This window comes from Perca flavescens, chromosome 11 (genome assembly GCF_004354835.1).
Source record: "Perca flavescens isolate YP-PL-M2 chromosome 11, PFLA_1.0, whole genome shotgun sequence".
Classification (NCBI taxonomy): Eukaryota; Metazoa; Chordata; class Actinopteri; order Perciformes; family Percidae; genus Perca; species Perca flavescens.
Window position 1 is genome coordinate 16,437,185 of NC_041341.1, and position 24,599 is coordinate 16,461,783.

The window sequence follows — 24,599 nt, forward strand, 5'->3', positions numbered from 1 at the left end:
TCGCTTTGCCAGACCCTCCTCCACAGCGCAGCGGAGGAGGGTCTGGCTAGTCCGCACAGCATTCTGGGAAATATGCTGTGATCTATTGGCATGTCTTTAAACCAATCACAATCGCCTTGGGCGGCGCTAAGCCCCGGACAGTGCCTCTGCAAAATAGCCTCAGGAAGGAACTTGTTTTGGTGGAACATGTGTACGTTCAGAAGTTGTTTTAGTCGTGCAACAGAAAACTCAGATTGGACAGATAGTCTAGCTAGCTGTCTGGATTTATCCTGCAGAGATCCGAGGAACAGTTAACCATAGTCCTCATATATCGACCGGAGTTTAAAATTACAACACAAAGAAAGCGGAAAATAACAGACATCCGGCCAAAAAGAGTAAAATCCGGCAGAATTTCTGTCGGCAACAGTGCAATCCCGGAAGTGGAACGCTGTGGATCTAGACTAGTCCAAGTCCAACATTCAATTATCTCTGTTTTAGTCTCCACCTAGTGGCTAACTTTGTCTGTGAGCCATTTGGTTCTGGGCAGGTGCAGTGGGTTTACTAGAGCTGGAAACAAGATTGATGAGAAGGGAGTTTGTGGGGCTTAAAATTAAAACAAAAAAGAGGTGATAATCCTCAGTAGAGCTGAGTGGAACTGCAGTGTAGGGTGATGATTCTCTGGGGGTTCATCTCTATAAGTGACACCAATTATGCAGCTTTAAAAGTAAACATTAAAAAAGCATTAATTAATATATGAAGCTAGTTTAATGCATGACAATGTGAGGGGGTATGTACTTGCAATGTATACACACTGTGCCTGAGATCCCACAACGCTGTGTCAGTATAAATTGCTTACCTGCTGGGAGAACCCGCAGAAGAACTGGTAGAGGAACTGAGGGAAGATGAAGCATACATTCTGGAGAAAAAAAAGGAAAAAAAAACAACACAGAGAAAGTGATAAGCTTGTGACAAGTACACGTGAAGAGATTTAAAGAATCTAAAAATGCTATTATCGACACATTTCTGTTTATGCAGAGATTGTGTGCTATAAGCTCACTGAGTGGGCCGCAAAGAGCTGGCCTGCCAAAAGGAAAAAAATGAATCAGTTGGCAGGGCATTGCTTGCTGTGGAAGCCGCCCACACTGATCATCATAGCCATGAATCCAGGAGAGAATGTTGCACCATGGATTCATGAATCCGGTAATCTGTCAGAGTAGCTGCAAAATCTGGTTCTTTGTAATTCAGTGTTTCACTGGGAATTACGATAAAGTGATTAAAATGTGTGAGCCAGTGAAGCGCTCGAGGCATTCGTCTTGTACAGGTACCTTGTAGAAGAAGTACTGAACAAGTTCAGCAATTCGGATGTAATAATAGTGGCCATGAACGAGTAGCATCTTCTTCAGGTGTTTAAACTTCGGGATGGCATAGTCACTGTTCCTGGCCGCCTGTCGGCCCTCTTTACCCATGATGCCTTCAGGAAAAGAAGAGGTTGGTTACATATAATCTGAGGAATGTAACACAGCTATGAGTGTAACCCGAGAAGGTGGTTTTCTAAATATAGACTAGAGCCCAACTAATATACACTATATAGATTAGCCAATACTGGCTTATCACCAATACATTGTATCACTTGTATGTGTTGGCAAATATGCAAAATGAAATCTAGTGCATTTATGTTTTATTAACTGAATCTTTTAATATATTGTTTTTATATAGTTCTTAATTATAATTATGTAACTTCAGGTTAAATTTTGAGGTTTAATATTCAAAAGTCTTCGATAATAAAAGTTTATTCTCAAATATCAATATCAGAAGGCTTTAGAAATCAGATTGGGCTCTAAAAGAAGCAGAAACTTTCATATGTTAATGGCCAGTCATTATGGTGTAAAATGAGCTCACCAATGCCCACATGCGCTTCCAAGATCATGCTGACATCGTTGGCCCCATCGCCGATAGCGAGGGTTATGGGGTGCTCTTTAGAAGCTTTAATTAGCTTCACAATCTGCAGAAACAAAGACTCAACTTCAGTCACTACCACGGTTTGTCATTGAGGAATGTGCCTGGAGTATATTTGTCAAGTGAAGTGCAGCTCTCTCACCTGTGCTTTCTGGAGTGGTGCCATGCGACAGCAGAGCACAGCGCTACAGTTGCGACAGATCTCAAGAAAGATCTCTCTGTAATTTCCCGAACCGGCACGCTCCTGGTTGGCCTTTAGTACCGCTGACAGAGTGGCCCCGTCGATGATCAGGCCAAAGTCGAGGCAGTCTACCGACAACCTGGAAGAAAATATCACAGACTCATCAACACACAGCAAGTATAGATCAGTCTGCAGTCTTGATATTCTACTGATTTAAGTAATTGTTCAAAGTTGTGATGAAAAAAAAAACAATGGTCTTACTTTTTAATGAATTGAATATCTTTGGGTTTTTGACTGCTGGTTGGCCAAAATTTGATATTTGAGGATGTCACGTTGGACACTAGAAATTGTGATGGACATTTTTCACAAATTTCTGATGTTGTATGAACCAACTGATTAATTGAGAAAAAAAATCGACAACCGTATTCATACCAGGTATTCTGCAGGTTTCACCGAGTCAATTTAAGACTTTTTAAGGCCTTTTTAAGACCAGTATGAATGCAATTTAAGACCTACTGTATATCACAACATCAACTAAGCTCTAAATTCATTTTTCAAGCCAAGTATCGCTAAATGGATTTTATTCTTCAGCTATGATGCATATTATGTCTGTGGTACAGTCCCAAAGAGACTCGCACCAATAACACAAAAGTTGATTGGCTGAAATATAAGTTACATGATGGTCTCATATGTAGTTGTAATATAGCAAAATTATATTTGGACTAACAAAAGCAAAGAACTACAACACCACAGAATTTAAAAAAAAATGTGCATAATGAGGTAGCGTTGCATGGATGTAGGAAAATTAAGACCTGTTTAAAATGATTTAAGACCTAGAACACAATACTGAAATTTTAGACTTTTTAAGACTTTTAAAAACCCTGTCATACCCAGAAATAGAGCGTTGTCTGAGAACCGTCCTGTTCAGTTCGAACAGAACATCATGCAGACTCTGCTCTTCTGTGCGTTTCTTGGTCAGCTCCAGGATTTGGGTGCTGCGACGGAACAGCTTGCTGGCATAGCAGGTAGCTGCTGCCGTCTCCATCTTGTCCCCTGTCAGGACCCAGACTTTCATCCCAGCCTTGTGCAGTGACTCAATGGTGTCTGCAGCTTTCTCCTGGAGCCTGCGCATCGATAAGTCGATAAGTGTTTCAGCCTCCAGTGGGTTAGGTTAAAGCATCCATCAAAACATCAATCAATCAATTACCAACTGGTGATAATTTATCAATGCATGACCACCCCTGACCCTGCCCATCACCAGTTTATCTACAAGAAAGTCAAACTGTCAGGGGCAGCTGATCGATCGGTTTGGGAAAACTATACTGAAGCCTACTTTCTAAGAGCTTAAACATCTCATATTTTAAGGAAAAAGGAAATAAAATGGAAAAAAGGAAACAAAAAGGCACAGCAGTAACAGTAGTGAGTCACCTATCAGAGCGCACTGAATCTTTTTTGCCCTCATGAGTCAATACAATGCTTTGAAGACAGCTTCATGACTCATTAATCTTCCCCTCTGTGCCCCCGCTGCTGCACTGTTTTAAAATCTCTCTCTCTCTCTCTCTCTCTCCCCCCCCTCCCTCCCTCCCTCCATCCCTCCCTCCATGGCGACCAACCTGTCCTCCACTGCCGTAGCACCCAAAAGCACAAAGTCCCTCTCAATGATGTCATAGGCCTGCGCCAGCCTCTGCTCCCTGTCCTGCAGGGCCAGCTTGGCTTCGTTCAGGTGATGACACGCCTCCTGGTATTCGGACTCTGACAGCCTTCGATAAGCAACGCACAGAGTTCGCAGCCCCTCCTGCATTAACAGTGAAGAAGAAAGAGATGGAGGGTCATCACATAAAGATACATTAATGTCTTTGAACTATGAAAATTTCTATATTTATTTCAAAAGTGGCGTGATACAATGTACCGTCAATCCCATTATATATTTGTACTAGTTAAACTGCACACTTACTATAGCATTCTGTTCCACCCGGGCTTTAACCTGCTCCACCTTCCCAGATACTACCCGAGGAAAAATGGACGAGTCTGCCCCCTTACAAAACAGCAGGTATTCACCTGAGATCCCACAAACACAAAGAAAAAAACCCCATTTCAAACAAACTTCAACAATTTAGTGTCTGATCATGGATTTATAAAATGTATGAACATAGCATTGAGCACATCTTACCTGAGCTTGACTTGACTATGACGCTCATTCTCCTCCTGACAGAGTCAAAGTTTAGTACATGGAGGAGCTCAAACCTGCAGGAGGAGAGACATAAGGTTGTTGTTTTTTTGGTAAACTTTCTAATTTCTGTTTTCATTTTTAATTGATCTTCTTTAGCGGGTTTACCTAAAGTCTTACAAATGGATGTAAAATGTGTCCACTTCAGACCAGCTCAGTTCTCATTGCACATTGTCATTTTTTTTAAAGTGGACTGAGGCTTTTTTAACAGGTCCTACATTTTTGGTAAGTACCCACTCTATGTTTTGTTCATGCTTATGCTGATAACATAAAAAAAAAAATGGAAAGCGAAACAGGTATTGCAGGGTTTGATGAGATTTTCAAGGCAAATAGTGACTTCAAGAGACAACATTAATTATCTGAAGTAAAATGACGTTTGATAGTCACTTGCATCAAGCTAACTGAATGACTCGCTTTCTGTTTCTACTTTTGAGAATTGTAGATGATCCTTAAACCAAACCAAACTGTAATTCAAATGAAGTGAACCACAATACAGGCTAAATATCTTTAGGTTTGACATTTGCATTAAGTGCATTTTAGTCTAGTAGTTTGTGCAAAGGGCCAAAAGATTCAGATTCCCTGAAATGGTGAAAAACAGATGCTTTTGCAAGAACCTACTGCCTTTCCATTCTCTGCAAAGTCTGCTGGATGCCACCCCCCCCTCCCCTCTCCAGCTCTCCTGCTTCCTCAAAATAGCTCACTATTGACAGGCCACTGCAGAGAGTGATGGAGAGAGAGGCTGGGTACATGAGCACTTCCTATGGATCAAAACATTAGACCCTTTCTACAAAACCACTCTAATGGAATCTTGCCGCCTTTCATTCTCCCAGATCAGTTGGAGAATTTTGCTCTGATTGAGCAGTTTCTAAAAACAACACTCTGCCAACTCTTCTGTGGTTGTAGTTTGTTTGTAACCTCTGTTGATTGGTAACACAATCCGAGAGCCCTTTCTCTCCAGGCAGCTGAAATATGACCCCATCAACTAAATTACTCCTATTTTATCTCCTGTGGCGAACCACAACAGACCTTTAACAGACCAACCTTTCAATCTCATCGTCTTTGTTGAGGATCTCCATGTAGTTGTCTTTCAGTCTCAGATAGGTGTAACCCAGCCTGGCAACAAGAGTGAAGGAGAAAGAGAGAGAAAGGATTCATTCAAGTCTGAGTAAAGATACACTAAGCAGTATTACTCAATTGTATCACACTTGTAAAGGTGTTCTGACGCATTTAGCGTAACCTGAGCACAGACACTTACAGTACGACACATCTGTGAAAGCAATATGTTAGAGCAACAAACTGTGACTTGGCATGTTGGACCATGTGCCTTACATGTGTCTAAGGCCAAGTGCAGACCAAATATAGCACTGTGTTAAAAACAAATCAGGGTCTGTGTTGGTGTGGGCATGTTGCTTTAGGTAAATATGATCCAGGAAGTCCAGTTACATTAGGGGTGGGGAAAAAAAATCGATACAGCATAGTATTGCAATATTTTCGATACACAGACGCCAAGTATCGATCTTCTATTATATATGTGTTGGTCAGTTTGTCTGCTTAACAATCAGATTTTGCAGCAATACAATTGAAGTGAGATGAACAAACCGAGAAATGTATCTTTTTAGATAAAACGGATGTTGACAATGTTTCCTTTTGGGGACATAATTTGAAATTGGGAAAAATTTGAAGTTGGAAAAAAGTTAATGAATTCCAATATATCGCAGAATATTGCAATATGTTTAAAATCGCAATAATATCGTATCGTGACATAAGTATCGTGATGATATCGTATCGTAAGGCCTCTGGTGATTCCCCCCCTAAGTTACATACAGAAAAAGTTATCACGTCTTTCATGGTCAAGCAGTCGCGTGTTCTTGACTGGCTAAGTTAGTCTCCTGTCCTCAATCTGAATGTAATTATGTCACTAAATGAAGGCACAAGCCCCCAAAACAAGCATGCTGCATTATGGGCCTGGCAGATTTTCACAATGCAAGACACGTTTTTTATTAGTGTGTGTGTGTGTGTGTGTGTGTGTGTGTGTGTGTGTGTGTGTGTCACTTCAGATAGTGATTGAAAGCAAAGTATTTCCAACCAATAATCAAACACAATGATTCATTAAAGGTTAATTCATTCTGGTCCCCTAAAATTGGGGCACTATGAATATAATGAGCTACAGTTCTTGCACCGTTCATCCTCAAATTGAAGCTGAACGTCTGCACTTGCAGAGTGCTGAGCCAAAAGACACTGTCCTATTATAAGGACTGCAAAGTAATTTAGCAAATTGTGGGTTTTAGAGTGTTAACCTTTTCATTCCCTCCACCAAAGCAACCTCATCCGGTGAAGAGGAGATGTAGAAGGAGGTGGGCCTGCCCTGGTGGATGCCCCTCTTGATGCCATCCACCGTCTCCTCCTCCTTCACCTGCACCGTGTGACACAGACACAGCGCCCGGAAAAACAGATCCTCGTGTTCCTTAAGACACACAATCATACATTGTACACTTTTTTTTTTTACAAATGCAACTGTTCAGTCAAAAGTGCATAACTGAAATGAAATATAAAAGACCCAACATTCCAAACTTTATTTTCTTATCCTTTAGATCATTTTATGGACATGTTTGGTGCAATTTAGTCATCGCAAGTTTTCTCCACTTTAAGTTTTGGGAGGGAGTGTTCTTCTCTCTCTCTCTCTCTCTCTCTCTCTCTCTCTCTCTCTGGTCATTTGCGGTGGTTTCTGCTACTCATGCTGACAACACACTTTTTCTTCTATTAAATCTAAACAAATCACTGTTGCCACTGCCAGAAATGCAAGCCTCATCACTTTTCTGTGTACCAGAGGACGTTTTCATCCGTGTAAGACACAGCAAACACTTAGGGATTACAAAGAAAATGTCAAAGTTTCCATGAACTAGATATATAGGCTGTATTCCTACTGTGTGTATCAGCAAAACAAACATTTGGTAATATATAAATGTCAGAGATAATTACTTTAATGGTCCTCCTGCCTACAAACGTGACATGTTGGTTTATCTGTGAGCGTGGCTTACTCACATTTTCAACTAAAATATGTTAAGAGTTTTCTTTACTCTTGTTTTCATCTCTATTTGGCAGCAGAGTTAGCGCAGCCAAGAGTCTATTCAGGCTGGATTTAGAAACCTGTTTACTGTCAAACACACATACTTACTCTCCTGTATCCTCCAGGTGAGGAGTCAATCATGTCTATACTGGAGGCAGCACTGAGGATTTGGCCGTTGCAGATGGCATGCGGGATGTAGACATTCCCATCAACGCAGCATTCAATAAACTCCATGTTGTTCTCAGTGAGAGTGCCTGTCTTATCAGTAAACACATACTCCACCTGGGAGGGAAGGAAGAAAAAAAGTAGAGTAAGGGCGCATCTGCAAATTTGTTTCAGATACTGTATGCAAATGTGTGTGTGTGTGTGTGTGTGTGTGTGTGCGTGTACTCATGTACCTGTCCCAGCTCTTCATTCAGGTCAGAGGTGTTGACCTGAGCACCCTCTCCCAGCTCTTCATCAAACATTTCCTCATCCCAGGTGATGAAATAGGAGCCCAGGAATTTCTGCATCTCCACCGTCACGTACATAGACACTGGGATGATGTAATTGAACAAGACCATGAAGGCCAGGAAGTCTGTGAATGCTCGGATCACCTGAAGAAGTAAGGAAGAAAGACAACAACTATGAAGTTTTACGTAAATGAGACTTGGGACTGGATGTCAAGACTGTTTTCAAGTTAGAGGTTGATGAACAGACCATGTGGCGCTGGCGCTCGTTCTCGGTCCTGTGGTTGTACCAGGGCTCGTCTCTGTCTGGAGACCACTGCCAAGCATATTTCAGAACAGTGTTGATCACCGCTTTACTGATCAAGATGCACAGATACACTATCAGAAAGGCATTCATCGACCTGCAAAAAAAGACAGGGTAAAGATTAGGAAGAGAAAACTGAAAATGTACCAATCCCACTATAAATCCAAATCATGCTTTTGAAGGAGTGGGGACGTTAATCATACTTTTCTACAGCAGAGCGCTTCTGAGATTTAGACTGGTAATTAAGTGCCATCTTAGTCTCCATACCAGTGTAGACTGCAACAGCTGAGGGGAGAGAAAATGCTAAGTTATCAAGAAAATAACGACATCAGCCTTTCCTCTAATTTGGCTCAAACATTCAAGAGACATTAAACAGAGTGAATCCGCATATTACTACCATAAATATGTTGTGTGTTCTTCAGTGTGGCTCCTCTAAGGAGCAAATTCTCAGCCCCAAGTGGTCTGCAAGAATGAAACAGAATTCTTGGCTGTCTTTATTTCAGAAAAAAACATTACAGACATTTGCTTAATTTAACAAATGAGTTGACCTTGTCAATACAAGCTTTACCCGGTAACAGAAAAGTACCTGATTACAATAAAAAGTACTCACCTAGCCACAGGCTCTTCTTTGTCCTTGTAAATATTGATGCGTCCCACAAATCTGCAAAAAAAAGTCACAGCAAAATGAAATCAAGAGAAGCATCAAGGGAATATCTGCTTCTAAAAGGTTGTGGATGATAATATGTGTAGGGAGATGAATCAGTGAGGCTGTGTCACACTCACTTGTAGAGGTCAGGCTGTGGTTGTTCACATTCAATAGTGGCATGTAATGAATCCACCTCCTGCTCCGTTCTAAAGGCCATGGTATCTTGTACAGCATAATAGGTCTGAGATAGAAAGGTGGAGGAAGGGGGAAGAAGAAGAAGACAACAGAGGAAAATGTCACCCGCAGCCACTAATGAGAGCAAGGTTCATTTGACTCCTCTGTCTGGCTTCCAGCTGATTTTCTAAATGACTGGGCGAGCCACGGACGTGAACCGTTACAGACCGCGCCCTGGATCAGCAGAGGACAGCATGCTGGGATGGTGAGCACATCGGGGGGTTACCCCGGGGGCATGTATGAGGAGATTGGGTGGAGTACTCTACCATACGCTATGGGAGGTGTGTGTGTGTGTGTGTGAGTGTGTGTGCGCTCAGCCATACGTGGTGGCAATGAGCATCAGAAAGGGAAAATGTAAAATGATGTATGTGGCGTTGTGTCGCTTACATCATTAAACATGTGTGTCTGAATTCATGTGCTGATTGATAAGTATCTTATTTTCATTATTGATAAATATGCTAATTATTTTCTCGATTGATTGTTGTCCGAAAATGTCAAAAACTACTGAAAAATGCATCACAGTTTCCTTAAGCCTTATGCGATGTCTTTACATTGCTTGTTTTGTCTGAATAACAGTATAGGCTACAACCAAATATTGTCAGTGTATTATCAGTGTATGACAAAGAAAAGCCCCAAATTCTCACATTTAATAAGCTGGAACGGTTTGATACAGTGGATGGTTTACTATATATTTAGCTGAGTTGTTTTGTAAAGACCTAATGAATCATAAATCTTTCCTGTTTTAGGATCAAAGACGGTATGTTTTAAATTGCTACTACTTTTACAGCACTAGCACCTTGTGACTGGACTCCCCATCCAGGCTGGCTGTGGTGACATAACAGGTCCCATCATGGCGGCTGGAAGAGAGCAGGATGAGGTCACAGGGGAAAGTCTCATCCTCCCTCACCACGACAATGTCCCCTACCTGACAGAGCAGGACAGACACAACACACACCCTGTAATGGCTTTCACGTCAATAATAAATGAACAGGTATTTTGACACAGATAGTAAAAGACAAACAGACAGACAATCTGCTCATCCTTTACCATTCCTTTTCTTTTTTTTCTCCAAAGGATTGAGAAGTTGCATAACGGATAATGCGAGCGGAGCAGCTTAAGCTCTGATAAATCCCATCTCCACGGTGACCATACACATGACACACGCTCTCTGAATTTGCATGATTAATATATTCATCATTATTCCTGCTCCCAATTCACACTCTAATCCTCTCTGTTTGATCTACAGTAGTGAGAAACCTTTGGTACAGAAAATGCTGGACGACGTATAAAGGGAGACTGAACAAGAGAGGATGAGAGTTTCTACTGTAAAAAGTCTTTCTCGACTAATGGCATCCAGTGAAAACTACTGCTATGGCAACACAATCTATAAGACTCTGTAGCCTTTAAGGCTGGGCAGCCGTATTGAAGACTTATTCTAAGATGAACCTCAACATCCCACACAGTCTGCATGCTGGACAGGAGCAGCAGGAGCAGAAGAAAGGAGATGTACCTGCACCCTTTATATACCCTCCAACACAAAAGTGAAGACTGAGATATACCGTATCTATACACTCATGTTATGTAGTCTGACACCTCCGTTTTCATTCACGCTGGGATGATATGAGATATATATCTGCAGAGTAATATGCCAGCTCAGTGAAGCTGGTTCATGTTTTTCCAGAGAAATCTTCCCCCCTAAACCTGCTACCAGGAATAGGACTACTAAATAAAACAAAACAATATTAATTGGCATCTTATTTATTCTACGTAATCATTTTGCTACCATTCTTTCTGCCATATTCTGTTGAGCACTCTGCAATATGTCCTGAAAAAGTAACTGACTTCCAACACTGTTGGAATCATTCATCTCCATCGTAGAATCAGGGTTTCTGCAGTCTTTTCAAGACCTTTTTTCAAACTCATACCAGTCAGAAAATCACAGAAAACTTGTAAGGTTAATAAGGCCAACAATATTTATTAACTGCATGAATTTCTGAAGTATTCTTGCTACTGTGGCTAAAGACAGCAACCATATTAGCTGCAGGTCTAAAGGCACTGACTGGAAATCCCCAGAAAAGGATTGAACAGCCTCATGCATGCACAATCCACTGTTGCATGAGTCTTACTTGTATAAGCATAACGGCTCCTGACAGCACAAAACCAGGTACAAAAAAAGATAATAAGATATAATAAGCACTTTTCTATTTTGTGCTTTTACAATTTTACATGATGTTTTAGAAAGCGACAACACATTGTCAACAAAACCCCATAAAAAAGACCAAAACCAACAATGAACTGACCTGACTAACAAGTATTGTCTGTAAAGGCAAAGCCTGGTTATTCTTCTGTGCCATAACCTCCATTGTGGTCCAAAAACTATTCAAAACATATCAATGAGCCACACAGCTGCACTGTTTTCCCCTACGTGTTCATTTATTACAATGAACATGGGCACTGTAGTTTATTATGAGTCAACCCCACATAGTCTGCCCTGCTGTTGTAAACGCTAAAAACAGTTAAACTCCCCCAACAAATGCACTTTTACTGCTGTAATGTTTTCTAAAAACTAGTGTCCATCTGTTTTAGGAGATTATTTAGTTTTAAAAAGTATATATTTGTGACACATTTTTTAAGATGTACGTTTTCAGTAAGGAGGAGTAGGCTTGACTGACACAGACAGAGGGGAGAAGTCAGAAAATATTGAGAGGTGGACTAATGCATTGTTGCTTTTCATGGAATTTGTTGACAAAAACAAGGATATATAATGGCTCCAGTCTTATCCTCTTAAGACTGCTGTCCTGGTCGATTTAGCAACACCTTTGGTTACTAGTGGTAACTTCACGTGCATATCAGGGGCGATTCTAGGATCAGACCTTTAGGGGGCCTTCCAAATAATATTGAATGTTATTGCCAAAGAAATGCCAGCCATTAATAGTAGCAAAAATGGGTTTTGATATAAGTCTAATCAATTTTGATGAATGAGACTGAGGCACAATACCGAACAGTGATCTGCTATTGCATCAGAATGACATAAGAGAACACCACAGGATGATGACAGGAATATCCTAACTTGTGAAATACATCAGCCCTGTTCACTTGCCAAAGGGACGCTTGCATGGTGCACCAGGGGACACTATAAACATTCCTCTACTACAGTTTCAGGGCAATTAATTGGTGGAAAAGACAAGAGAGAGCAAGAGAGAAAGGAAAGTTAGAGAGGACTGCAGAGAGAAAGAGAAGGGGGGAGTGTGAGAGACAGTTATAGAAAAAGTGAGCTATGCAGCAGTACCGTAGTGTTGCTTTGTGGCCTCAGGTGCTATGCTCCTCTAATGAGGCCATTCTTACCCGTAGCTTGTGACTTTGTGTCCTCACCACCTTCCCCTGCTGCACCACGTCAACCGGACACTCGTTTATAGAGCAGTCAGCCTTGTGTCTGAGCCAGTCCTCATAGCCCTGAGAGAGCAAGAGGGAAGCGGCAAGAGAGAGGGATAGACAACAAGATTGTAAGATAAAAGGAAGAGAAAGTGTTTGTTGGCAGGGGGAAACAGAATATAGATTATTGTGCAGAGAGAATTGGGGCCAGAGCATAGTATGACATCAATAGAGACGGTGGGGGGGGGAGGTGAAAGTCATCCACTGTAATTAATTAGCATTGTGCTCCCTGAGATTAGTGTTAGTGACCTGTTTCCTGGATTTCTAGCTAAAACGTCATGTTTTAGATTTATGTCCCAGCAAAATGCAGGCTTCCTCAGCCAGAACAGCTCTACAGTATCTATCACTGATAGTACCCCATCCCTCAGTACGGGGACGCGGTAGAGAGGATGCCTCTCCCAGGGGCATGTGATCCTCAGCTAGAGTGATTAACAGAGGAGAGCATTCATTATCATATTTCTCACATCACCAGACATATTCAATGGCATGTCCTTTCGCTGAGAGAGGAATGTGTATATACAGATCATAGAGCAGCCGTTTGGTAGAGAGTGTGTATTTGAGGCTGGGAGTTGGTGTGTGAGCGGGGATTGTTGTGGGCAATATTTCCCAGAAATGTGAACATGTTTGTGTGTGTCCTACCTGTTTTATTGCAGTGACAGTGATTACAAAGAAGAGGGGCAGGCCGCTGGTGACTGGGCTGGTGGGGGTGTCGATGATAAGCTGCAAGGGAAAGGAAGAGAGAGAGGAAGGTGCAGGGGGAGGGGACAACAGAAAGAAGAAGGAAGAGGATGCCAAGTAATGCAATGCTGAGTAGTAGGAAGTGCATCAGGGAAAAACTTCTGTAATAAGGAATCAAGCATCAATCTGGCAATGTTAAAAGTACCCAAGTAATCACATCTTGTTTGATTTCCCCCATCTGCACTTACAGGAAAAAATCCATTCTGGGGTAGTTAACTTTGTCATGTTTTCTTCCCTATTTTTAGCCAGAACATGTGCATACCGGTATGTAGAAAGTAACACCAACAAAGTGGGACCTTTTCAGTCGACAAAAAAAAAAGGAGAGTACAAACATTGCTGCTGTGTGCTATGTCCAGTTTGCCCCATTAAGATGGTGTAGTATTTCACATGCTACTGACAAAGACCCAAGCTGTGGCTATGTTGCATTGTGGTCTTCCAAGGCAACTGCTGGTAAAGAAATGGTTGTATCCTCCTCTTCCTCTATAATGAGTTTGTCCTTGCATGATTATTCAACATTTGGTGCAATATAGTGGCTCATTCTTTTTGATTTTGTATTAGACAGACATACACAGAGCGGTACAGCACCCATTATTTCAGGAAAATATGATGTTAGCAAATTTAAATTATGTTGGTAATCCTCATCCAGGTTACCTCACCAGAGGGGCAGGATTTCACTGTTAATCTTGGGATAATTGCTTTTATTTTGAAATCAGAGAACAATGAGGTGTTATTATGAATCCTACACCTTTTCTCTCCGCCATGTCTGCCTGTTACTTTGTTTGTGTGGCTGCTTTCCTTGCAGGTACTGTAGGTGGGCGTGGCAGGGGGTGTCGTTAGTAGAGTGGAAGACCCTGGCAACACCTGTGCTCTATGAGCTATGCAGTTAATGTAAGGCTATGAGGCTAAAACAATGTCTGAAAATGTAAAACTGTAACATAGACCAATCTTATCAAGCAAAAAGTTTTAATGTGGTTGTATGTGCAGCTTGATCACTAAAAGTAACAAAACCCCAAAACATTTCTTCTGTTTCCAAGGTTTACACATTTTAATTCTATAAGAAACTATAAGAAAAGTTAGTAAAGTAAACTTACTGGGTTCTGAAATGTCTGAAATGTCACCTATTGGATGAACTGCCAAGTCTTTTTGTGGGAAGCTAATGGGAATCCTAATAATGAAATGAAACTTTACCAAATTATCTCCAAAGTTACAGTGTTTTCACCAGGTTTTCTGGTTCCACTGATCCAATAACAAGTAAGACACTCTCTCAGCTAACTCTGAATAATCCTCATGTTTTCAGATTTGTGCCACATCTATTTTAAACTTGCTTAAAAATACTGAAAAATCCAATCTTGGAAAATCATCTCAGTTATCTAATTGACATTATTAAGTTACCTGTGTATGAAAAATGGGGCAGTGTTCAGCTGTCAAACTTCTACAGCTGCCCTGAAAATATTGTGATGCAAAGCCATGCATGCCAAGTAGGTATTAAAAAAATAAAGCACAAAATGGACCCAGAATGCATTTTTGTTTTAACAAATAGACAGCTGGGAGAGTATTTCCTTGGAGTTTCACTGTTGTGTTTTCGGATCAAACAAAGAAAGGTGGAAAAATTACCACTGCTTATGGTTTTCATAAAAATCTCACCTGGACCAGAAATATGACCAAGAAGTAGAAGTTAGCGATTCTTCTGAACTGCTCAAACAAATTCTTGGGAATGAAGTTCCAGAAGGTATACTGTGGGACAGAGTGACAGCAGAATTACTATCACGCACATAAAAACAGAAAAGGAAACAATGGCACATTATCATCCGGTCCCTCTGGCGAGAGAATTGGTGCCGCACAGCTTGATGAATACAGGCAAAGTGAAATGTGTCACCCTTAAAAACACAGTCACAAATAAGATTACATGGTTGTCTAAATATTAAACAAAACAACAGCATGGTGATAAACAATGTTATGGCTCTGACTCAGGGGCTGTGGTTCGCTCACCTTGGAGGAGACAATGCGGTTGTCAGGGTAACGCTGAGGGATGTTGGCCTCAGCTCCCGGAGGAGGTTCTTTATGCCCGATGTACACCGTCCGACTGTCCACCCAGATCTCCTCCCCTACACACTGAGGGAGAGAGAGAGATATATGTATAGTTATAAATAATAATACAGGTGGAGAGACAAAATGGGGTTAAAGCACTTTGTTCAGCCTTGGTAATGTGTTTGCTTTCAACTCATAAGCTACTTACTATCTACTATCATTATGAAATATAATAACATTGATATGTATTAGACTTTGTCATCCGCCCACACAAACTAAATGCAGACTGACAAAGTCCACTGTAAGTGTATGCGTCATCTATAGTTTAGAATTAATGATCTAATGTTGCTTCTTTTAAGCCAAGTATGCCCCAGTTTACTGGATGTATAATTTAGTTTTTTGTTCTCAGCACTAACAACACTAATTAGTTGATCGGCGGAAAGTTAAATAATTCATCATTTAAGTCGTTTATCAAGAAAAAAATGCCAAAGATTCACTAGTTTCAGCTTCTGAAATATAATGATTTGCTGCTTTTCTCTATGTTATATAGGCCTAATTGTAAATCGAATATCTTTGGGTTTTGGACTGTTGGGTCAAACAAAACAAGCACTTTGAAGATGTCACAATGCGAAACTGAGATGGATGTGTATCCTATTGTTGTGGCGATAAATGGACTATGATTAAATGAAAAAACATATCTGCAGATTATTTTAATAATGAAAGTTGTAACCCTAAACAACAATCAAAATCCTCTTAAATGTAATAAGGTTCAAATGAATTAAGAATGAATGACTAATAAAGAAGCTTGACTAACCATCCTGGATTTAACAAGAAACAAGGCTGTTACACAACTTCAGTCACTTTTTTAAACTAACAACTGAAGGATGAGTGTATGTTTGTTGATTTTACTATAACAGTCCGATGCCTTGATACAAAATAATGCAGATTGGATCGTGTGTATGCAAACCTCCATCTCTCATCTATATTACATCTAAGTAGCTCCCCGGGGACAAACAGAGTACACTATGGGAGTTTAGTGCAGCACATAGTTTTTTCAAGGTGTCCTTCAACAAACACTATTGTGGAAAGAGAGCCTTCCAAAAAATAAAAAATAAATAAATAAGAGTTAAGAGACCACAGCATTCAGCTGTTTGTTTCCATCTGGCTCCCTACATGACTCTTAATGTTTTGGCCTGAGTGGGCAGCGTGAGCATACCCTTTGGCAAAGCAGCCTGCCTGACACGGCTCAAAGCAAAAGTGTTGACCATTAGCAAAAAGTTCTAGAACAAGCACTTCAGTGGAAGCAGCGCTTCACTGCTTAAAATGTCCTCAACATTTTGGCAGGGATGCAGCTCATAACTGCCAATGACCAAATCTTTTATTGTTCAGAGTCCAGATGTCTCCTCAGTAACCTTGTAAATTCAAAATACATTTCAAAAGTTTACACTTAAATACTACTATAAAATTAAGGCTACTGTAACGTTTCCTAATGAAATCTGCCATATAAGAATGTGTCAAAATAGTAAATTTCACTAGCGAAAAGCTGTGAGTCACCGATCTAAACTTATCCACAGTTATCAACAGGCGCTTGGCATTGGGATAAAAATAGACATCGAGCCAACAGCGTCAGCTGACTTAAGACCCCTCCAAAACATTAGGGGGGCAACATGACCCAGAGAGATACAGTGAAATGGAAAGAGAGGGATATGGAAAGTGAGGCGGAAAAAGAGTAGTAGATTGAAGTGGAGCGAACAGCGGGAGAAGGAGACTGAGGAGTACAAAAGAATAAAAAAGTGACGACAGAATGAAACTGTGAAAAAAGGTAACAAGGAGGGAGGAAAATGTGTTAAGAAAAAAGAGAAAGACTGACTAACAGGGAGAGAGGGAGGCTGATGTCAAGTAAAAAAAAAATAGAAGCAGTAGTTGCTGAGATGTTGACCAGAAAGATGTAGCATTAGTTATTTTGGTATAGGGTGACAGACCAAACCAAACAGTTAAAAACACACCCCAATATAGACTTTCATGTTCACTGGTCTCAAAACAACACAGTGTCAATAGAAAGTCAAAAATAACTCCATGGCTCTGTTCCTCACACATGGCTCAAATAATCCTGCCTGACATCATGCTAGCCAATTAAAATATCCTATTAATACTCAGCTTTAAATGCTGATTGTGGAAATTGTGATAGTTACACCAACAGATTGATGATTTGTCAATAATTTACATGTTTGTATGTAAAATCCTAACTCTAATCATTTTTCTAATGGTTCTTCTGATGAAACCATTCACTCCAATTTGAAAATGACAAGTGTTACAGTGAAACATTGTTTTGATTATTTTACATCATGTGATTTAGCCTATATATTTAGCAAATACATAGAGTGCAAATAAACATAAAGTATCAATATCAATAAGGTGCAATTAACCATTGTACACAATACCAGAAATGTAAACAGGTTCATGTTAAGTGTCATACTAGACAGTAAGGTGCAAATTCAAAATGTTTTGGTTTTTTTGTCTGATAAATCGACTAATCGTTCATCACTGGTCCTTATTAATATCATGATTATGACACAGCATATCCACCACGTTCCACTTCTATTCAAACATTTTCCTCCTAAACCCACAATTCCCCGATTTGTCCCGTCATATTTGTATCATCACTTTCTCCCTTTTGTTCCCTCCATCTCCTGGCAGTGTGTGTCACGGAGAAAGACACAGAGAGATTGCGTTGTGGTTTGTAGTTATCTGTTCATTAATCCTCACTGATCCGTATCAACCTCCAGTCCACTGTTCCCTCTTCACTCCACTGCTCCATCAGACAAAGTGGCTGGCTGGTTAGTTGCGAGATGTGGAGGCTTTGTCTTTATTAACAACACTGAAACAGCCTCCTAGTAGAGAGGCTGGTCTTACATAACCATCAATCATCAACAACTACAAGATGGATTTGATAACAGCAAAAATTCCATCACTGCAAGTTCTCCTTTCATGTTTCTAGTGGCGCACAAAGTCGGGCAGATGGTTTTGAACTCTGTATTCAATGTTAGAGAACAGAGGCAGGTCCGCTATTTTTAAGGTTTAAAAAGCCCAACAGTCTCTCTAGTTCTAGCATTTTCCACTGGCTTTCTATCTTAGCACTTTGCAGGACTATGGATGTTTATATTTTCATTGTGTAAAAGCAACACCTGAACATGGCAGTGCCATGATCTATCCCCATGGTGTTGCTCCTTTCTCCCGCAGAGGTGTAATAAAAAGGTACACACCATTAACCGGCCTGATTAAATAGCTGTGTCTCATCCCTCCTCCACTGCAGAAGCACACAGCATGTTGAGCAGGTATCCCTCATTAACTCAATTTTCTCTGATTGAGCTCTCCCTTAATGAACTACCCATGTTAGCTATACAGGGGATGTTGAAACGTAAAAACCCTGATTACACAACACCCATTTGCAGGATGTACATTTTTAGCCCATAGAGTATCAATTTAACGCTCAGTGTTATGGGAAAATATTAAATAAATAATTAGTTGTGTGGAGCTGATAGTCTTAATTAGCTTTGTAGCAACTCATTTGTCAATGGCTTGAATGTTAATTAATATCAAAAAGTTCCGCACTAAAGCTTTAATTGAGAGTATTTAAAAAAGTGAATGCATGAAAATTTCTGAAAAGACCTGGAGCAGGTTGCAGCAGTAAGTTCAAACTTATCCTAGATATAAGTGTTTACTAAGTGGACGTTTACACATCATTAAATTAAAATGAGTTAGGCTACACCACACAAACTAATTCTTACGTGGAAATTAGTTGGCAATACATATTTATACCTACTAACTACTGCCAGATATAGCTGCTACGTAGTTACGAGGCAAGCTCACGTTAGCTCCCTCACATATAACTGGTTTAGATTAGAGGGTAAAATATAGGCTATAATATGAAATATTGAGTGTGTATAGTGGACATCGCTGACCAGTCATTTAATAAAATGCTGTTTAATAATGACAAACTGGAAAGATTTTATATAACACAAATATACCTCAAATAACAAAACATCATGCTAATAACGTCAGGCTAAATGGCTAGCTAGATAGCATTGGGTTAGGTTAGCATCATCAGGTATTTCCCACTCATTCTAAGAAGAATGGGCAGTTAAATTTAACATTGTTCGCCCCCCAACTGTTATATTTGGCAGTTATGTTACGCTACAGTGAGTTCCAGCTTTTCATTCACACATTACTAAAGTCTTTACTAGCGAAGACATTGCTTACATTTTATTGGTGCAAGTCAATGTAATAAACTGCTAGTTTTCAACTAGCTTAAGTAGTGTTACCTACAGTCTAAATAATGTATTTACCAATAGCTGGTGCAACCCAATGGTATGAGCCAAGTCTTACTGATCTACCAGACAGTGTTTCTTTTACATTCAAATGAGAGAAAGGAGCTGCTGAGAAAATCTTTCCTGAGTAAATTAAATTAAGGGTATGAATATTGAAGTATTTCAATATTCCTATTAGTACAAGCTATGAGATTTGCATTAAGTAGAGATAAAAGGAGCCTTGGGACCTTGATCAGCTGAAAAGGAAGGAGGCTACCTGTTCAACATGCACTCCACTGCTACTCATTTGCCATTAATCACCATAGCAACACAGTATACAGCAACAGACAGCTATGCTGTGTCTGCAGGTTCATAAGCAAAGCACCACACAGAGGCTTCATTAAGTATAGACTGAAGATCAAAAGTGTGGGATTTTCTCATTAATTTAAAGCTGTGGAACTCGATTTGACAAGAGATTATTAGGCTTTAAGAAAAATGTGAAGTATTACTGTTCCAGACAATATCCTTGAAATCTTTTTTGTGCTTTCATTTGGTTCCACTAGGACTTTTTTTTAACTATATTCTCTGTGGACAACCCCTTTTTTGGAACAAAGCACTGAAAGGATGAAAAGAGTAAACATTAAAAGCAGCAGTGAGGACGAAACTAATGAAGTAAGGAGAGGGAACGTAGCTGACGGGGAGTAGTGCCATTCGTGACAGTTAAGTTCTTAGACAATAATATTTTGGCATTGCTACACAGGTGCAGACAGAAAACACACATGTACCCCTATTCTGGTTTGAAAATTTGAAAAACATATTGACCTTTAGCCTTCACATACTGTCTCAACTGCTGTCATTGATGACACAAATAACTATATACCTGCAACAAAATCAAAGGATGAATATGAAAAGATTACAATAAAATGACAACATTTGTATTCTGTTGTTGCCCCAGCTTCCTCTCCCACTTGACTTGCTGTGATCCAACTGTTACATAAGTCTTTAATCCAGCTGTGCTACTTCTCTTCTCCCCTCTCTCTCTTCTCTCCTTTTCTCCCGCCACCGTAATCAGAATCCTAAAAAAAACCTCTTTCTCATTTTGTCTGCTTTTAACAACAAAAACCTTGTAATACAAGCTTAAAAACAGTCTTATAATTAAATGCAGCAGGATGCATAATTCTTATGAGCCGTCACGCAGATGCATGGCTGTTTTCTTTTATATACAGACAGGCAAGCAGGCAAAGCTTTTTGTCACCTACAGCCTCTGTCTTCCCCACCAGGGCCCCGTCTCTGAGGGGAGCAGTGTCCAGGAATAGATTGCCCTTAACCGTTTGTAGTAGCTAATGTGGCAAACAGTCATCTAGCAGGTTGTGTTCTGCCTTTCAACACCAGCCAGGGGACTCAACGAGCTGTAAAGTTGCAAGAAACCTTTCTAAAGCCCTTCAGCACTCCGGGACTCTGCTGGCACCCATTTGATCAAAGGGTGACATGGCTGGCATTTCTATTTTATCTGCTGAGGTTGTGAGAGGTCTCTGCAAGAATAACAGTCATATATTCATAGATAAGATGTAAAGGAGGGTGAGGATAGAGGGGGACAAGGGTAAATCTAGCTAAGGACAGGAAGAAGCAGTGGCGGATATAAATCAAACTGTTGTTATCACAAGAGGCTGTTGTGAAAGTGAAAAGGGAAACTTTAAAAATAAGAGAACATATTCAAGTCCCCACAAGATATCATATATCTTTAAATATGACCATCGGCATCCTACTTATCCAGATCATGATCTCATGCAGTTCTTACGCTTTGCACCAGTCTGAGGCATCACGCCATCGCTATTATTATTACCAGACGACAAAAAGGCACCAGAGACAAGGGAGTGGGAACAGTGGACACATATTACACACACACACACACACACACACACACACACACACACACACACACACACACACACACACACACACACACACACACACACACACACACACACACACACACACACACTATATATTATTGAATTTAGGCTTGGCCATTCTTTTATGCCAACAGAGAAAAAAGTTAAACAGATTCAAGTTATTACGCAAAAAAATGTCCCATAACTTCACACACTGCAAAACACCATGGCATGACACCATATTTTTCTTCACAAAAACTATTTACTGAACTGTACAGGCTCAATTCAACTGCAATTGTTCTCAGTCAGAAAATAGAGAGTACACTGCCTTCAGAAAATTACATTTCTTTCTCATATAAAGTGCTTTACTGGATAGATCTGAATGACTGTCTAGACAAATCATAATATCTCAAATAATAAACACAATTTTAGTTTGAACTGATTTTCTAGCAAAGCATCTGGAACTATGTCTTAAAGCCATTCTTTTTTATGTCTACAATACTTTTTAACTGGTCTACTCCCTAAAAAAATGTTCATTGATTGTTCATCATCTGTTCAAGTTGTATGTTTTCAAAAACTAAATGTCTGTACCATGGACAGCAATTGAAATTATTCCAGGACTTCATCCTTCTGTGCCCAACAAAGTTGTATATTAAAATATATTACAATGTTGTCAATTAACCAAAACAACAGCAAAGCAGAGTTGGCCGGTGCAACATAACAGAAAAAACCCAAAGTACATCAAGGACAAGTCACAAATCAATGACACAGTGATAATACGGGAACAAGATATGAGGCGAAAGGCTCATAAACTTGGCCCGGTGGAGTAAAGTGAATAATTCAGCTTTTTCTTTATTTATTGCAAAATTATGAAAGTATGGGAGGCTGGCTACATTTGGGCAGTAACCTTGCTGGGAGTTTACGGCTCTCTCTGTCCAGAGAAAAGGCTTGGGCGCCTTGCTTATCACACATTAATCACCTTGCATGATGTAATGTTTGTTCTTCTATGTAGCCTCATTAAGGGAGCAGCTGTTCAGAATATGGCAGGGTTAATAGAGGGGGATAGACAAGTAATAGGAGGACCAAATTTACATAAAACATCCCTTCAATTCTAAATCAATATCAGGATAATTGAATTAAGGATTCATTCCTATACTTCATAACGTTGCAGAGTGAGGATGCAAAGGGAGAAGGGTGAGAGATGAGGGGCGTGTTCATTGACCCCATTCCTCCCTCCTCACCTCCGCCTCACCCATGGATCTGATTTCCCCTGATATTAGACCTGCTGGAGCATCCGTCAAGCTCCCTACACACTGTCACCAAATGCAAATACACACACACTCGCTCACTGGTACAAGTCTGATGAGCATACATTTTAAAAACACACACACACACACACACACACACACACACACACACACACACACACACACACACACACACACACACACACACACACACACACACACACACACACACACACACACACACACACACACACACACACGCAGATAGTTATCTTCACAGCACCTGAGCCAGTTTTAAGGTCAGGTGAAAGGTTCGCAGACTGTATATTGAAGACGTAACGATACTCCAGAGGTGCCCAGTCTGATGAACATCAGCAGACCTGTCAGAGTTAGTTCCCACTAGACACTGTATTCTCTAATTCAGCCACCCACCAACTAGCTGCTTCCTGCTCTGGCTGAAAAGCAGAGACTGCTGATGGCACAGGCCTGTTCAGACCACACCAACCAGTAATGTAGTTACAGTTCACCATCATCTACTTTGTTATTATGTGGACATTTCCTGCTAACAAACAGATCCCTGATGACAAATGATGACAAGGCATGGCTGTTTTTTTCTTAAAGTGTTTTGTTTTTTTGTTTTTTTTACTGAAAGTGACAACTTTAAAGCTGCTCTAGTTTAACCAGCACAACTTATCAATCGACCAGGCTGGAGGCAGGTACAAGCAGGTGTACAACCCAGTGCTGCAGAGTCCCAAGCTTTGAGTCCTGATTGGGATTTATTTCCCTGCAGACCATGGCAACTGGAAGCCATGAGATAGTTAAGTATGCATGCATATTGTAGCTCACTAAAGCAATGTAACTGGGCCAGCCAAGTTCATTTCTATTCTGCACATTCACCAGCCATCACTGCATCTGTAGCCACTGGCACATTCCCCATTCAGCTCCACAAAATACATTGTAAAGCCCACAGTCAATGGCCTGCCAAAGCAGCCAGAGTGAAATGTTTATCATTGCAGATGAGCAAAGTGTTCATCATCCTGCGCGTCCACGCTCAACCCTCTGAAGGCAGTTGTGTGCAAGGTAATTTCCAACACATAGGCTACTGTATTGTAGAAAACATAGCTACACATGTTACATGCATTATATATTGATGCACTTGCAGACACAGAGCTACAGTTGTGACAGTGTTGACAAACGGGGGCCCTTACGTATCTACTGATGATGTTCCGGAGCTGGGTGAAATCCATCCTTCAGACAGCTCTGGCGGCGAGTAAACTGTGCAACAGAGACGTTCAGCTCTCCTCGGATCTTCGTAAACGCTACCTAACGTGGATCTTTTCACCAGTATCCATCGTTCACCACCTCCACCGCCGCCGCCACCGCCGCCGTGTCTGTGATAGCGAGGAGCAGCGGTCTCTCAGTCGGCTGATCTGATTTTCATGGCATCCCTGTGAAGAGCCATGCAGCGACCAAGCGATTACAATAACCCACACTCACGCTGCTGGCTACATTTCAGAAGAAATTTCACCGCATGCAAACCTCCAAACCTCTCTGGATAGTCTTCCTGGTTACTCCTCGTTTGTTAAACAGTTTTGTTTTTTTTCTCTTGCAGGAGACGACCCCTCCTGGAGGCTGTCTGTGTGTCCCGCTCTGTTTTACAGCGGTGGCCGTCGATGTAGCGGCAACGCAAAACGTCCACAGCCGCTCACTCGTCAGATGACTACGCGGCGCATGCGCACTGTGGTTATTCCACACCTCTGGACATGCGTCAATCTAAACTCATAATAGTGTCCAAAAATCTGCGCAAAACTACTCTAGCCAAAACAAAATCTAAAGAATGTCAATATTATTGTGGTTTGCCAATGTAATGAGGGATTTTTAAATACAAACCTGGTAAAACCACAGTGTAAAA

At 40.7% G+C, this 24,599-nt stretch overlaps 1 protein-coding gene across 8 annotated transcripts in view; it reads right to left on the minus strand.

Moving 5' to 3' along the window:
• LOC114564181 (probable phospholipid-transporting ATPase IH) overlaps positions 1 to 24,385 on the minus strand; it is a 30,872-nt gene extending 6,487 nt beyond the window's left edge. For 5 of the 8 annotated variants that reach the window (XM_028591402.1, XM_028591407.1, XM_028591405.1 and 2 more), the window contains exons 1-23: positions 23,896 to 24,385; positions 15,203 to 15,325; positions 14,858 to 14,947; positions 13,115 to 13,195; positions 12,389 to 12,496; positions 9,840 to 9,968; positions 8,947 to 9,050; positions 8,774 to 8,824; positions 8,561 to 8,625; positions 8,367 to 8,448; positions 8,110 to 8,260; positions 7,809 to 8,006; positions 7,519 to 7,692; positions 6,641 to 6,807; positions 5,385 to 5,456; positions 4,287 to 4,360; positions 4,071 to 4,174; positions 3,730 to 3,911; positions 3,007 to 3,240; positions 2,078 to 2,255; positions 1,879 to 1,981; positions 1,305 to 1,450; positions 836 to 895 (exon numbers count right to left, since the gene is read on the minus strand). In XM_028591402.1, the coding sequence (XP_028447203.1) occupies positions 836 to 895; positions 1,305 to 1,450; positions 1,879 to 1,981; positions 2,078 to 2,255; positions 3,007 to 3,240; positions 3,730 to 3,911; positions 4,071 to 4,174; positions 4,287 to 4,360; positions 5,385 to 5,456; positions 6,641 to 6,807; positions 7,519 to 7,692; positions 7,809 to 8,006; positions 8,110 to 8,260; positions 8,367 to 8,448; positions 8,561 to 8,625; positions 8,774 to 8,824; positions 8,947 to 9,050; positions 9,840 to 9,968; positions 12,389 to 12,496; positions 13,115 to 13,195; positions 14,858 to 14,947; positions 15,203 to 15,325; positions 23,896 to 23,934 (2,715 nt within the window). In that variant the 5' untranslated portion in view covers positions 23,935 to 24,385. The remainder of the gene's footprint in view (positions 1 to 835; positions 896 to 1,304; positions 1,451 to 1,878; positions 1,982 to 2,077; positions 2,256 to 3,006; positions 3,241 to 3,729; positions 3,912 to 4,070; positions 4,175 to 4,286; positions 4,361 to 5,384; positions 5,457 to 6,640; positions 6,808 to 7,518; positions 7,693 to 7,808; positions 8,007 to 8,109; positions 8,261 to 8,366; positions 8,449 to 8,560; positions 8,626 to 8,773; positions 8,825 to 8,946; positions 9,051 to 9,839; positions 9,969 to 12,388; positions 12,497 to 13,114; positions 13,196 to 14,857; positions 14,948 to 15,202; positions 15,326 to 23,895) is intronic. The other 3 variants (XM_028591401.1, XM_028591400.1, XM_028591404.1) reach the window with 3 other exon arrangements.
• Positions 24,386 to 24,599: the final 214 nt, after the last annotated feature.